At 45.6% G+C, this 12,974-nt stretch overlaps 1 protein-coding gene across 6 annotated transcripts in view; it reads right to left on the bottom strand.

The window, feature by feature from the left end:
- Positions 1-12,974, bottom strand: part of CLASP2 (cytoplasmic linker associated protein 2) — a 378,890-nt gene that overhangs the window by 169,565 nt on the left and 196,351 nt on the right. For all 6 annotated transcript variants that reach the window (XM_032238129.1, XM_032238126.1, XM_032238125.1 and 3 more), the window contains one exon: positions 12,288-12,423. In XM_032238129.1, coding sequence (XP_032094020.1) covers positions 12,288-12,423 — 136 coding nt within the window. The remainder of the gene's footprint in view (positions 1-12,287; positions 12,424-12,974) is intronic.

Genomic DNA, 12,974 nt, shown 5'->3' on the forward strand with positions numbered 1-12,974 from the left:
CTGAAATTTATAAATGGATTCAACAGAAATAATGTTAATCAATTAATCTCTGTACAATATACCCATTTCTGAGTGTCTCACAAACATACTTCATTTGCAATTTAGCTAGAATGTGGTGTTTACAGGTTTTAAGGCTTGGATAGATACATTTCAATCTGTTTTAATTCAGATATTAAAAACAGCTCTTTAAATTTTTATCTTTAAAAGTATATACAATCTTCTCTCAAAGAAGGACTTCAAATGAGCATGTCCAATTTTTAATCCAAGTAAAATAAATTAATAAACCAGTTAAGTTTCAGATCATGATATTTAAATTATATAGTCGTATATAAAATGTTATCCTATTACATTTGTACCACATTCAATGTATATAAATAGAGGGCATTCTGACTGAAATATTGCAGAACATTAAGAATCAAAAATCCTATATTGTTTATATTTATTGATTGATCTAATTAGCAAATGTTTTTCAAATGCAACATTTTAAACATCTCAATCCCCATTCTCATAGTTTTCAGAACTAGCAGAACTGCTATAAATATTTAGGTGATATTTTCTCTTTTAATTAGTTTTATATAAAGTAAAACATATATGATACATAAAGATATATAAACTATACTGAGTGGTACAACTATGTTATTAATAAAGCTGAAAATATTCTAGCCCTTCTTAACCACTTTATACTACTCAAGATGATGCCCAATGCATCTGGTGGAACAACATCATAATTGCTTCTCAGCACACAGCACAGAGCTTTTAAAATAAGCAAATAAAAGTACAATACACAATACAAATGATCAAGTATAGATCAGTACATTTCTAGACTTTTATCACTGCTATAAATAATCAGCACTCTGCAAACCTCCCAAAAGTGACCTGTTTTTCACAAAAACAGGCCCGTTTTTTTTAAAGGGCATGAATAGCCTTGGGTGGGGGGAGCTCCTGGAGGGGGTGAGGGGGCGAAAAATGAGTAAAAAACAGTTTTTCACAAAAATGGGCCCCTTTTTTGTCAAAAAATTGCAGGCATAGCCTTATGGAGGCTTATAGAGTGCTGCTGGGGGCTGGGGGGGTCAAAAAGGGTCATTTTTGCTCATTTCTGCCCTCCCCAGCCCCCAGAAGCTCTCTGAAAGACTCCATAAGGGTATGCACGGCCATTTTAGTGAAGGGGCAGAGTTTTGGGAGGCAGAAATGCTGTATTCAGTGTATAAGATGCACCCAGAGTTTCAGCCTCTTTTTTGAGGAAAAAAGGTGTATCATACTCCGAAAAATACAGTATATAATCACCATTTACAACCTTCCAGATTAGTTCCTCTAGAAATTCAATGGGGAAGTTGGCAGAGAAAGTTGCAAATCACTGGGATAAGTCTACCTCACCTGCACACCTCTCCCAACCCCTTAGTGGTTGCATCAGCCACTTGTGTATTTCCTTGCACTATCTCCAACCCATATGGTACCTTTTGCACACCTTTGAGGACCCTCTGTGATCTACCTGATCTCATGCATTCTATCCCCAACTTACATCATGCATCTTACACACTACTGGGCAGCCTCCCAACCTATGGCTCTCATACATCCCCCATGCACCTTCTCCAACTCATGCTGCACCATTTGCACACTTTTGCTGACCAGCAGCAGCCATCCTAAGCCCCACTGCACTTATACTGAATCTTCCTGTCCATCTGTGCACTCCCTTGCTCCGTCTCCCATCTGGCAGCAGGTTCTCCCTTATCTACCTGCTTGCTTGCTTGCTTGCTTGCTTGCAAGCAAGGTATCTGGGCTTGCAGCTTCCTGCTAGCCTTCTCACTGTCTCTAGTTGTTGGAAGCTGGCATGAAGTTGTGAGGAATGAGCAACAGCAATAGCACTTTGACTTATATACCATTTGCAAGTGTTTTACAACCACCCTTAAGTGGTTTAGAGTCAGCATATTGTCCCCAACAATCTGGGTCCTCATTTTACTGACCTTAGAAGGATGAAAGGCTGAGCCTACCTTATGCTGGTGAAACCGCTGGCAGACAGCAGAAGTAGCGTGCAGTACTGCCTTCAACAAACCACCACGATTCAGGGGAAAATTCAATGGGGATACTCTGGCTCTTTCCTTGACTCTGCTAGTCCACCTAGAGTGTTATGGCCATGTCTACCCATTCCACAGAGCCATGGTGGATACCATTGCCAGGGGGATAGAGAGAGAAGCAAAGGAATGGCTAGCAGCCCTCCATAAGAGGAGAGCCCACCAACTGCAAGACATCGGCGAAGAGCTTCAAGAGCTAGAAGTCAGATTTGAGGAGGTGGAGGAGGATCCATACGCAGAGGATGAGCTTTGAAACCTAAAGCAAAGGGGGCGACCCATTAAGGAACACATCTGTAAATTTAGAAGAATCATGGGGACTCTTTGCCAGGATGACTATTGGTTCACTTTTTCAGAATGAGCCTGGACAAGCAAATTGCCAGGTAACTACCTACCAGGACATTCCAAACTGACTCTCTGAGTGGTTCCGAATGGCCATAAAAGTTGACTGCGGAGTGTGCACAAACGACATGCAGAAGAATTGGATACCAATGAGAGAGACCGACCAGAGCAGAGACCATCTGGCCGACAAGAGATCTCAGCAACACAGCCAGCCCTAATATCCCACAAAGCCAGTTGAAATGCTACAGATGTCGAGGGATGGGAGATGATGATCCAATGGCGAATGAACCAATCAGCCCTTTGTTCTCCTATATGCCTCACAGCCCCAAAGACAGGGACCCAGGGCACTGTTCAAGCTCTAATAGACTCAGGCTGCACTAGATGCCTGATTAACTTAGCCATGATCCTAAAACCGGGGATTAGAGTCAAAGTACAAGCAGTCCTAGGCTGGCAACTCCCTTGTATCTGCAGACAACTACAACATTTCCTAGGATTCAGAAACTTTTACAGGCAAATCATCCCTTCCTTCGTGAAGATTGCCAAACCTACAACAGATCTCCTCAAGACGGAAAGCCCCGGGGCAAAGCCCCACCCGGGAAACCCCCTGCAGTGGGATCTAAACTGCAAAAAGGCATTCAAAACACTAAAAAGATTTTTTGCAAAGGAACCGGTGCTCTAGCATCTGCACCCCAAAAAACTCTTCATCATCAAGCAGATGCCAGCGACGTGGCAGTGGAAGCAGTGCTATGACAAAAAAATAGTCAAGGAAAATTACTGCTCTGTGCCCGACATGAATCCCCAGCAACTGGGATTTTTCCTCCCACACGTACTGACCTACATGTAGCAGTATGGGAGGGATATCCCTACAGAAGGCACCAAAGTCAGGGTTGTCACTCTGGCTCTAGAAGGATCTGCTCAGCCACCTGCTTCCATTGTGGGAAGAAAGGTCACTGTGCAAATGAGTGCTGTGTGAGAATGTCCACCCAAAAGGGAGAGAAGCACCCCGTTCCAAAGATAGCACACTGAAGACCCATGCAGTCGTTGACTTCTCACCAAAATCAATTATGGTTCAAGGAACTCCGACCACTCTGGTGGAGGAACCAAGATAGTTGTAGAGCAACTAGAAAGACCCTTTGGTGAGTGGGGTTGTCGAACCCTTTACAATCCCCATAGAACTGTTAATTCTGGTAACAGGGGGACTTAAAGCATTGCTAGATTCGGGGTGCACGAGAAACCTAATAAGCCCGCCTCTGGTCAGGGAACTGGGCATTCCATTAAGGCCACTAAAAACCCCAGTCTCATTCTGCCAACTTGATGGGCCCATTAAAGGGGGTGCCCTGGCCACATATATGCCACTGAACCACTCAAAATAACAATGATAAATCACTCCAAAACCATTGCTTTCATTGTGACACCAGGGATGGACTGGGCCCTAGTTCTGGTGCTAACCTGGTTAAAGAAGTGGAATCCAAAAGGGAACTGGACAGAGGGGACCCTCCAATTCCCCAATGATGAATTAATTCGGAATGAGGAACCCCATCAGACTGAAATATCACAGAGTGAGGAGGTAGCTGTGGTGAATGGACCCCAATTGGGCGTCCCAGGAAACACCGAGATTTGATGAATGTTTAAACAAAGCGGACTCAGATGAACTCCCACCCCCATAGGTCTATGGATTGTGCCATCAAGATTTTACTGGGGGCCAAACTACCTAAGTGAAAACTTTGCAGAATGACTCCCTGGGAACTGGATGAATTGCGGCAGTTCATAGACAAAATCCTTGAGCGTGGGTTCATTGAACCGGTAACACCCAAGGTGGCCACCCCCATTCTATTCTGGGAGAAGGACAGTGTCAACTCTCCATGTTGTCATGGGGACAGAATTAGTGGGAGTGCCTTCCATGCATACTGTCGGGATCTCAGAATACTGCTGCTGGGTTGGGAGGGGTGTATCTATTGGATAACATGATTTATGACACAGACTGAGGAGAGGGAAGGAACAGGGGTAAAGTTCAGAAGCAAATAAAATAAAGCAAAGATTTGACTGCGAATAAATCTTGCTTAATGAAGCTATTAATAAATCACTGGTTTTTGCATTAAAACATTGGCTCGATTATTATGAATCAATTACAGCATCATCAGGAAACTTGACAGTCAAATCTTGCTTTTAAATATCGGTGGTGCCTGGAGGGAACTCAGAAGACCATGGCAAAAGGCCAACTATCCAAAGAGAGCCTGATTACAATCTGAGTGTAGCCTGACTTCAGACATCAAAGCCGAGATGGGCGAAGCAAGAGGAGATGAGTATTCAACCTCTAAAACAGCTAAAGCCGAGCCCCCACACCATCCCTATGCCCAGAAAAAGGGAAAGGCCCTGAGCGAGCTAGGAAGAGTGGAGGGGGTGCTGGACTGGAATCAATCCAGGGCCCCAAAGCCCCCGATGGAGCCCTTGGGAAGTTCCATAGAGCAATGGAGAGAGGAATTTGACTGGGCCTCTCTCTGTGAAGAAAGGCCATTATGCAGGCCAAAAGAGAGAGGAGGAGCAGTGGATCCTCTTGAGGTGAAGAGGAGTACATGGGAATGCAGCCCCCCTTCTCCACCCATTAGAAGGAAAATGAAACCAGTGTCTCTTCCATGTAGCAGGCAGGCTGCCCAGGGCAATTTCCCCCCACCCTCCCAACTAGAACTGAGGGGTGTCTTCAGACATATCATATGTAAGCATACAGAGGCTGACAGTAGGAAGGAAGGGCAGTGCTGATTGAACCGCCCCGGTTCAGAGGAAAGTTTGATGGGGACTCAGACCAGTTAACCCTATTTCTTGACTTAGCTGAGATCCACCTGGAATGCTATGGACAGCTCTACTCATCCCCCAGAGCCATAATGAATACTATTGCAGAAGAACTAGAGGGACAAAACAAGAGAATGGCTAGCAGCCCTCCACAAGAGTAGAGCCTCCCAACTGCAAGGCCTAGATGACTTCCTTTGACTGATAGAGGTCAGATTTGAGGAGATGGAGGAGGACTTGCATGAGGAAGATGAGCTCAGCAACCTAAAGCAGAAGGGCCACCCCATCAAAGAGCACATCCGCAAATTCAGGAGAGTAATTTGAAGGTTACCCCCTTTACCAGAGTGACTGTTAGTATATCTTTCAAAACAAGTCTGGACCAGCGGATTGTCCAAATAACTGCCTAACACAACATCCCAAACCGACTCTCTGAATGGTTTCAAGTAGCAATAAAAGTTGATAGCGGATTGTGCGCTAACAACATGAGAAAGCACTGAACACGAAAGAGAGGTCAACTCAACCTGAAAAAGCTGGGCTGACGGGGACCCACAGCAACATAGTGGGCCCCAAAACCAATCCCCCCCTCGAAGTCCACTGAAATGCTATAGATGCAGAGGGGTGGGCCACATGGCATCTGAATGCACAGCCCCAACCCCGATACCAAGGCCACAGCCACCACCCAGGACATGACTGGAACGGGGCCATAAACAGACCACCAATGCATCCCGGAAGGCCCTCCAGGCTGCAGAGATTCCTCCCCACCCAGACAAAGGGGGGGGGGGATCTCAGGCAACAACAACCAGTCACCAGAAGGTGATGACAGTGATGACAAGGGCGAAAACGACCAAATGGTGAGAGGACCAATTCACTTTTCCTTTTTCAATGCGCCTCACAGCCCCAAAAACAGGAAGCCAGGGGAATTTTCAAGCCCTAATAGACTCAGGCTGCGCTAGATGCTTGATCAACTTGACCACAGTCCTGAAACTGGGGATCAGACCAAAAAGACTGTCCCACCCAATCCGGTTCAAACAGATCAATGGGTCCCTAATGGGGGGAGCCTATGCCACCCACCTGACTGAACCAGTGAGACTAGAGCTAGTGGATCACTGGGAAATAATTCAATTCATAATAGCCCCAAAATGACAGATACGGTCATACTGGGACTCTCCTGGCTAGACAAGTGGGTGGCAAGGGGGTACCCACAGACTTAGGATGGAAAAGGGGCCCCAACCCCCTTCCACGCCAGCAAACGGAAACACCACCGAAGCAGGGAACCCCCCCCCCAAAAGAGCCCAACAGAACATCTGGAAGCCACATCTGACAAAATCCCAGAGACCGGACAGATCCCAGGGGAAAATCAGGACCTTGCAGAAGTAATCAACGAGACCAACTGCAACATTCCGCCCCCTCCCCACCGTGAAGCAAATTGCACCATCAAAATAATCCCTGGGGCAAAACTACCCAAACCCAAACCATATGCCATGACACCCCAGGAAATGCAAGAAATGTGCAAATACATAGACAAAAACCTAGCACGAGGTTCATCGAGCAAGCCACGGTTTGTGGCGCCAGTCCTCTTTAAAGAAAAAAAAAGACAGAACTGTGAGACTGTGTGTGGACTTTAGAGGAATCAATGCAGTGTGAATACACAAAATATATCTACTCCCCCTCATGAAGGACATGCTATCTCACCTAGCCAAGGGAAAAGTCTTCACCAAACTAGACCTCAGAGAAGCATACTACCTAATACGAATCAGGGAAGTAGTTGAATGGAAAACAGCGTTCAATTGCCACCTAGGGAGCTTCCAATTCAAAGTGATGCCTTTTGGAATGCAGAGAGTGCCAGCAGTGTTCATGCAGTTAATAAACAAGGTGCTGCACAAGCACCTCTACAAGGGGGTCCTCGTCTACCTGAATAACATCCGCATCTACACAGAGACCATGAATGACCACATCCCCCTGGTCTGACAGGTACTGGAAAAACTTCTGGCAGCCAACCTGTACACCAAGCTATCAAAACTGAATTCCCTCATGCACGGCTAGACTACCTGGGCTACCGAGTGTCAAATGAGGGAATAGGGATGGACCCAGCCCAAGTACAAGCTGTCCTAGGCTGGCAAGCACCTCGCACCCGCAGACAGCTACAAAGCTTCCTAGAGTTCATCAACTTCTATAGGCAATTCATTCCCTCCTTTGCGAAAATTGCCAAACCCAAGATATACCTCTTAAAGCCAAGGAACAAAACCTCACCCGGGGCAACCTCTACAGTGGGACCTAACCTGCCAAAAGGCATTTGAGACACTAAAAGAAATGTTTGCAAAGGAACTGGTGCTGAAGCATCCTGACCCCGAGCAACCCTTCGTGATCCAAGCAGATGCCAGCGGCATGGCAGTGAGAGCGGTGCTACTCTAAAGGAACAATGAAGGAAACTTACAACCTGCGCCTACACTTCCTGCAAGCTCACAGACACACAGAGATGAGGGGCTGCATCGGAAAAGGAGGCTTTCGCAGTGAGATGGGCACTACTAACCTGAAGACACCTGTTGGAAGGGGGCCAGAAGCTGTTCAAAGTCTGAACTGACCACAAAATTCTAGAGGCTCTCAGGACCTTTCTAGCTGACACCCTCTCCTGTATGCCCCAGTACAAATGTGAATGGGAGCAAGTGGTGGATGCCAAATAGCTACCCAAGTGACCATCAGATGACAACACCGGCACAATCAAGTGATCGGCACGACCAACTAGCAGGCGACCTAACCATGAGATTCAAAACTGAACTGCTAGCAGACTCTCTGGTTTCAAAACAACCAACACATCTTGACGAAAAGAGATGACCTTGCATGGACGGGGACGAAACTCTATGTCCCAGAATCCCTATGCACTCTAATTCTCCAGAGGAGCCACGACACCAAACCAGCAGGCCACTTTGGATTCCTAAAAACTTTATACTTAGCCCTGAGGCAGTTCTGGTGGCCCGAAATAAAAAAAGATGTGGACAATTATGTGAAAAGTTGCACGATCTGCGCCACAATGAAAAGATGACCAGAAACCCCTCCTGGACTGCTGCAACTGGTAGCAGAGCCAATGAGGCACTGGGAGGAGATTACAATGGACTTTTTAGTGGAGTTGCTGAAAAGTGGGGAAAACATGGTGATTTGGATTGTAATAGGACTGTTCTCCAAACAGCACACTTCATACCCCTCAGCAGACTACCCTCAGCTCACAAGCTGGCGAAACTGTTTCTGAAACACATCTACCGCCTGCATGGAGTACCTCAAAGAATTATCTCAGACAGAGGGGTTCAGTTCATGGTTAAGTTCTGGAGGGAGTTCCTGCAGTCCATTGGGTCATCCAAGGGCCTTAGCTCGACTTTTCACCCAAGCACCAATGGGGCAACTCCCTAACTCATTACGACAAGTCCACCCCATTTTCCATTGTAGCTTATTGAAGTCTGAAGTCACCTCTGATCTTCGTCCAACTACTACCCTGTTTCTGCCCCCTATTATGGTATTGGATGAACAACATTTTGAGGTTCAGAAAATTCTTGATTCTAGAAAATCCCATGGGACTGCTTGATACTTGGTGGCTTGGAAACACCTCCTCTTTTCACACAATGAATGGGTTCACAAAAAACATGTGCATGGGCCTAAATTAGTATGTATATTTCATCAATTGTACCCTTACAAACTTTGTTGATTTTATGTTTCCTTTGTCTCCTCTTCCCTCTTTTGTTTTCTTTAAGGTAGACTTCATGTTTTTAAGGGGGGAGTGCATGTCAGGTCCCAGATATTTCTACAGGGACATTGGCATTTTGGTGGGAGGAAGTGGGGAAGGATGGAAGGATCTGTATATGAAGTTTCTGTTTCTGTTTCCTACATTACTGTGTTAATCTCTAAATGAAGTTTCTGTTTCTTTGCAATGATGTAGTGTGTAGGGGTTTGGTTAGCATTGCTTTAAATAGCTGGTTTTAAGTGAGAAGCTTCAGTTCTTGCTAGATCTCTTGTTATCACAAGCCTTTCAATAAAAGCTTCTTTTGGAACAACTGCAGTTTCAAGACTCCTGCTTTCTTGGGAAAATTGGAGAGGAAAGACCTTACAGTGGCATGGACTTTGTCCCAATGCCAGAATACCCAAAGGATTCCCCCCCCTCCGCAATTAGCTTGACAGACTGTGTTGACACTAAAAACAGCATGGGAAAACATCAAGAAGATGCTAGCTAAAATGGCACAGACCTATAAGAAACAGGAAGAGAAACACCAAGCCACAACGACCATTCCAGCTGAGGGGAAAAGTCTACCTCTCCATAAAATACTTGAAGTTAAAACTCCCTAGTAAGAAGCTGGGACCCAGGTTCTTTGGGCCATTCCCCATACTGAAGATCATCAACCTGGCCACAGTACTATTAGAAATGCCCTGATTGCTAGGGAAGATACACCTGATATTCCATAGTAGCCTCTTAAAACCTGTGGTCAGGGTCAACCCTGGGACCACTAACCTGTGCGTCCCACTACCCAGTCATCATAGGGGGGGAAAACTACTATGAAGTACAACAAATTCTCGACTCGAGGTGGCACAGGAGACAGTTCCAATATCTAATCAAGTGGAAGGGCTATCCCTTATCAGAGGTGTCTTGGGTAAAGAGTAGAAACATCCAGCCTGACTGCCTCATAGCTAAATTCCACGCAAACAACCCAAATAAGCCTGCCCGGGGGGGGGGGGGGATCACAACCCTAAAATCTATACCTGTACTCAAACTATCTTTGTTTTGCACAGGTCACCTTTAGGTGGTGAGGGGAGCTGAATGTCAACTGGCAAAGCATCCCTGACCTGCTCTTGAGTTGCCATAGGCAAGGGGGATGGGAAACAGAACTTCACAGCTGCATCAAGGAGCTGGTATCTCAGTCAAAACAAGGCACATTGCAACTGATACGAGGTTGTCTCCATGGAAACCCACAGTGGCCGGAGGGAGTGACTTTTACAACCTGCAAAATTGCTTCATTGGGGTATGTGACTGAGAACAGATATTTGGGGGTGGGGGAAATTGTGTCAGAGGCAAAATGCAACTGAGGTCAGAACTGGTGCCACCTGCCAGCATGAAGCTCCTAATAAATAACTGGATTTCTCTTGAAGCTTGGTCTTGAGATTCATGATTTAATTAGGGCATCTGTTGGAACCCTGACAACTGCCTTTAATTGTCCCTTGGGGAGTTATCAGTTTTAGGTGATCCTGTTTGGGCTGCAGGGCGCCCCTGTGGTGTTAATACAACTGATTAATGATGTGTTGCATGAGCACTTATATAAAGGGGTACCTGATCGACATTCTAATATACACCAGCACCATGTTTGAGCACACTCAGCTAGTATGATGGGTGTTGCATAAACTTTTGCCAGCAAACTTATACGTGAAACTCTCAGAGTATGAGTTCCACCAGATACGTCTGGGCTATCTGTGGTATTACATTTCCAATCATAGGGTGGAGATGGATCCCACCAAGGTGCAGGCCATCCTAGAGTGGCAGGCACCTAGAACATGGAGGCAGCTACAGAACTTTCTAAGCTTCACTAATTTCTACCGGCAGTTCATCCCTTCATTCGCCATGATACCCTTACCATTGATTGACTTTTGAAAATGAAACACATGATGGCTAAACCCTGACTGAGCCAGCCACTCCAGTGGATCATGGACTGCCAGTGGGCTTTCAAAACCCTGAAGGCTTTGTTTGCCAAGCAGCCTTTCCGTAAACACCTGGACCCTTAACGGCCCTTTGTTATTCAGGCTGACACCAGTGATGTTGCCGTCAGTGCCATCCTTCTACAGGTGAATGAGCAAAGCCAACTACAACCATGTGTGCACACCTGTCGTGAACTCACTGAGACTGAACGGCAGTAGCTGATCTAGGAGGAAGCTTTTGCTCAGTGGGCTTTGATGATGTGGCGGCACTTCCTGGAGGGGAGCGGGGAGGGGTTCAAGATATGGATAGACCATAAGAAACTTGAGATTCTCCAGAATCCACATCGACTGTCCCCAAAACAGGATCGGTAGGCCCAATATTTCCAGTGTTTTAGGTTTACCCCGAAGTACATTCTAGCAGGGAAGGACTTCCTGGTGGATGCATCCAAGATACCACAATGTAACAGCCAGTGGAAAGAAGTGGTCCATGCCATTATTACCCCCAACCCCCGCTCCTCAACAAGCAGCCCAGGTATCAACCAGAGGTTCTATAGGAAGCTCAGACAAGCTGATTCAAGCTAATCCAAAGGTTCCACAAGCAATATCCCCACAAACCAGGGCTAGGTGTGCTTATTATCTGTTAAAGAAATGCCTGCTTTACTGTCTTCCAGGTGCAACCCTGGTAGAGGGGAGCTGCCTGTCAAATCCCACTCTGGAGTTTGCCATACCTGGCGGGGGGGAGTTGGGTGGTGGGCGAGTGTCAGGCAAGCCCTAGCAGCAGCAAGCACAGAGGATATCTGGCTGGCAGCATGGGAGGAAGCCATTCTCCGGGCACCATACAGCAGATCATTAAGCGGTTCATTGGTGCCGGCATGCGAGACTTAGCTAATTGGCAGTGAGCCAGGGAGCTCGCCGACGATCAGCCATTGAACAGCTGATTGAGGCTGAAAGCATTGGAGCTGCCACCAAGAAGAAACTACTTACTGTGTAAGTAGCTACGTCTGGCTACCAGGTGGAAGCATGCCCAGGGGCTGGAAGAAGCCTCTAAAAAGCACTGGAAGGTGAATGCTTCCATTACTGACTTTTCTATGAACTTGCTAAAAAGGGCTTTTCGCCGACTCATTGCGTGCCATGATTTCGGCCTAAATAAACCCTTTGTTTGGTTCTAGAGCAAGTAAGCTTCTGCTTTGTTTAGGCCTGGTGCTTCAACCATTGAGATGAGTGATGTCATGCTGCCACACTCATCCTGGGCCGAGATCAAACACAACCCTCATGTAGCCCTCAATGAAAATGAGTTTGATACCCCTGCAATAGATTATTGTCTACATACGGCAAATGTGGAGTTTATTTTGTTAAAAATAATGCTTGATTATTAGTTTTATGCCTAATTGGCAGTAGCTTTTTAAAGTAACATAGAAATATACTCACACGGATAATAAATCTAATGGCTGCACATCCAGAAGTAGCCATTACTTTGGCGCTATTAGGGACCAGATTAAATAGAGTAGGCACAATGGCTTCTGCTCCATGGTCAAATTTGTTTCCCAGAACTGTAGAAAGATGGCTGCACAGAATGAAATAAAGCAAATTATCAAAATTCATTCAACCGCCAATATAATTTTTTTTAACAATTCATCATATCACAAAACACTTTCTAGAATATTTAATTTTCCAAAAGCCATTATGTGATATATACCTTTAAGAACTTTTCTACTGGATTTCATTAGCATATATCTTAATCCAAATTTCCTTCCCCAACCCTAGCCAGCCAAAACTAGCCAGCTATGAATGATGGAATTTTTAAAAATAATATGTATAGTCCTTGACTTACGACCACAATTGAGCCCAAAAATTATGTTGCTGTGAGAAATTTGTTAAGTGAGTTTTGCCCCATTTTACAACTTTTCTTGCCATATTTCTTAAATCATTGCACTTGTTAAACTAGTAACACAGTTGTTAAATGAGTCTGGCTTCCCCATTGACTGTACTTGTCAGAAGATTGCAAAAGGTGATCACATGACTCTAAAGCACTACAATTGTCATAAATGTGAATCAGTAGGCAAGCATCCGGAGTTTGATCATGTGAACATGTGGATGCTGCAATGGTCATAAGTG

Source organism: Thamnophis elegans, chromosome Z (genome assembly GCF_009769535.1).
Source record: "Thamnophis elegans isolate rThaEle1 chromosome Z, rThaEle1.pri, whole genome shotgun sequence".
In the NCBI taxonomy this organism is placed as follows: Eukaryota; Metazoa; Chordata; class Lepidosauria; order Squamata; family Colubridae; genus Thamnophis; species Thamnophis elegans.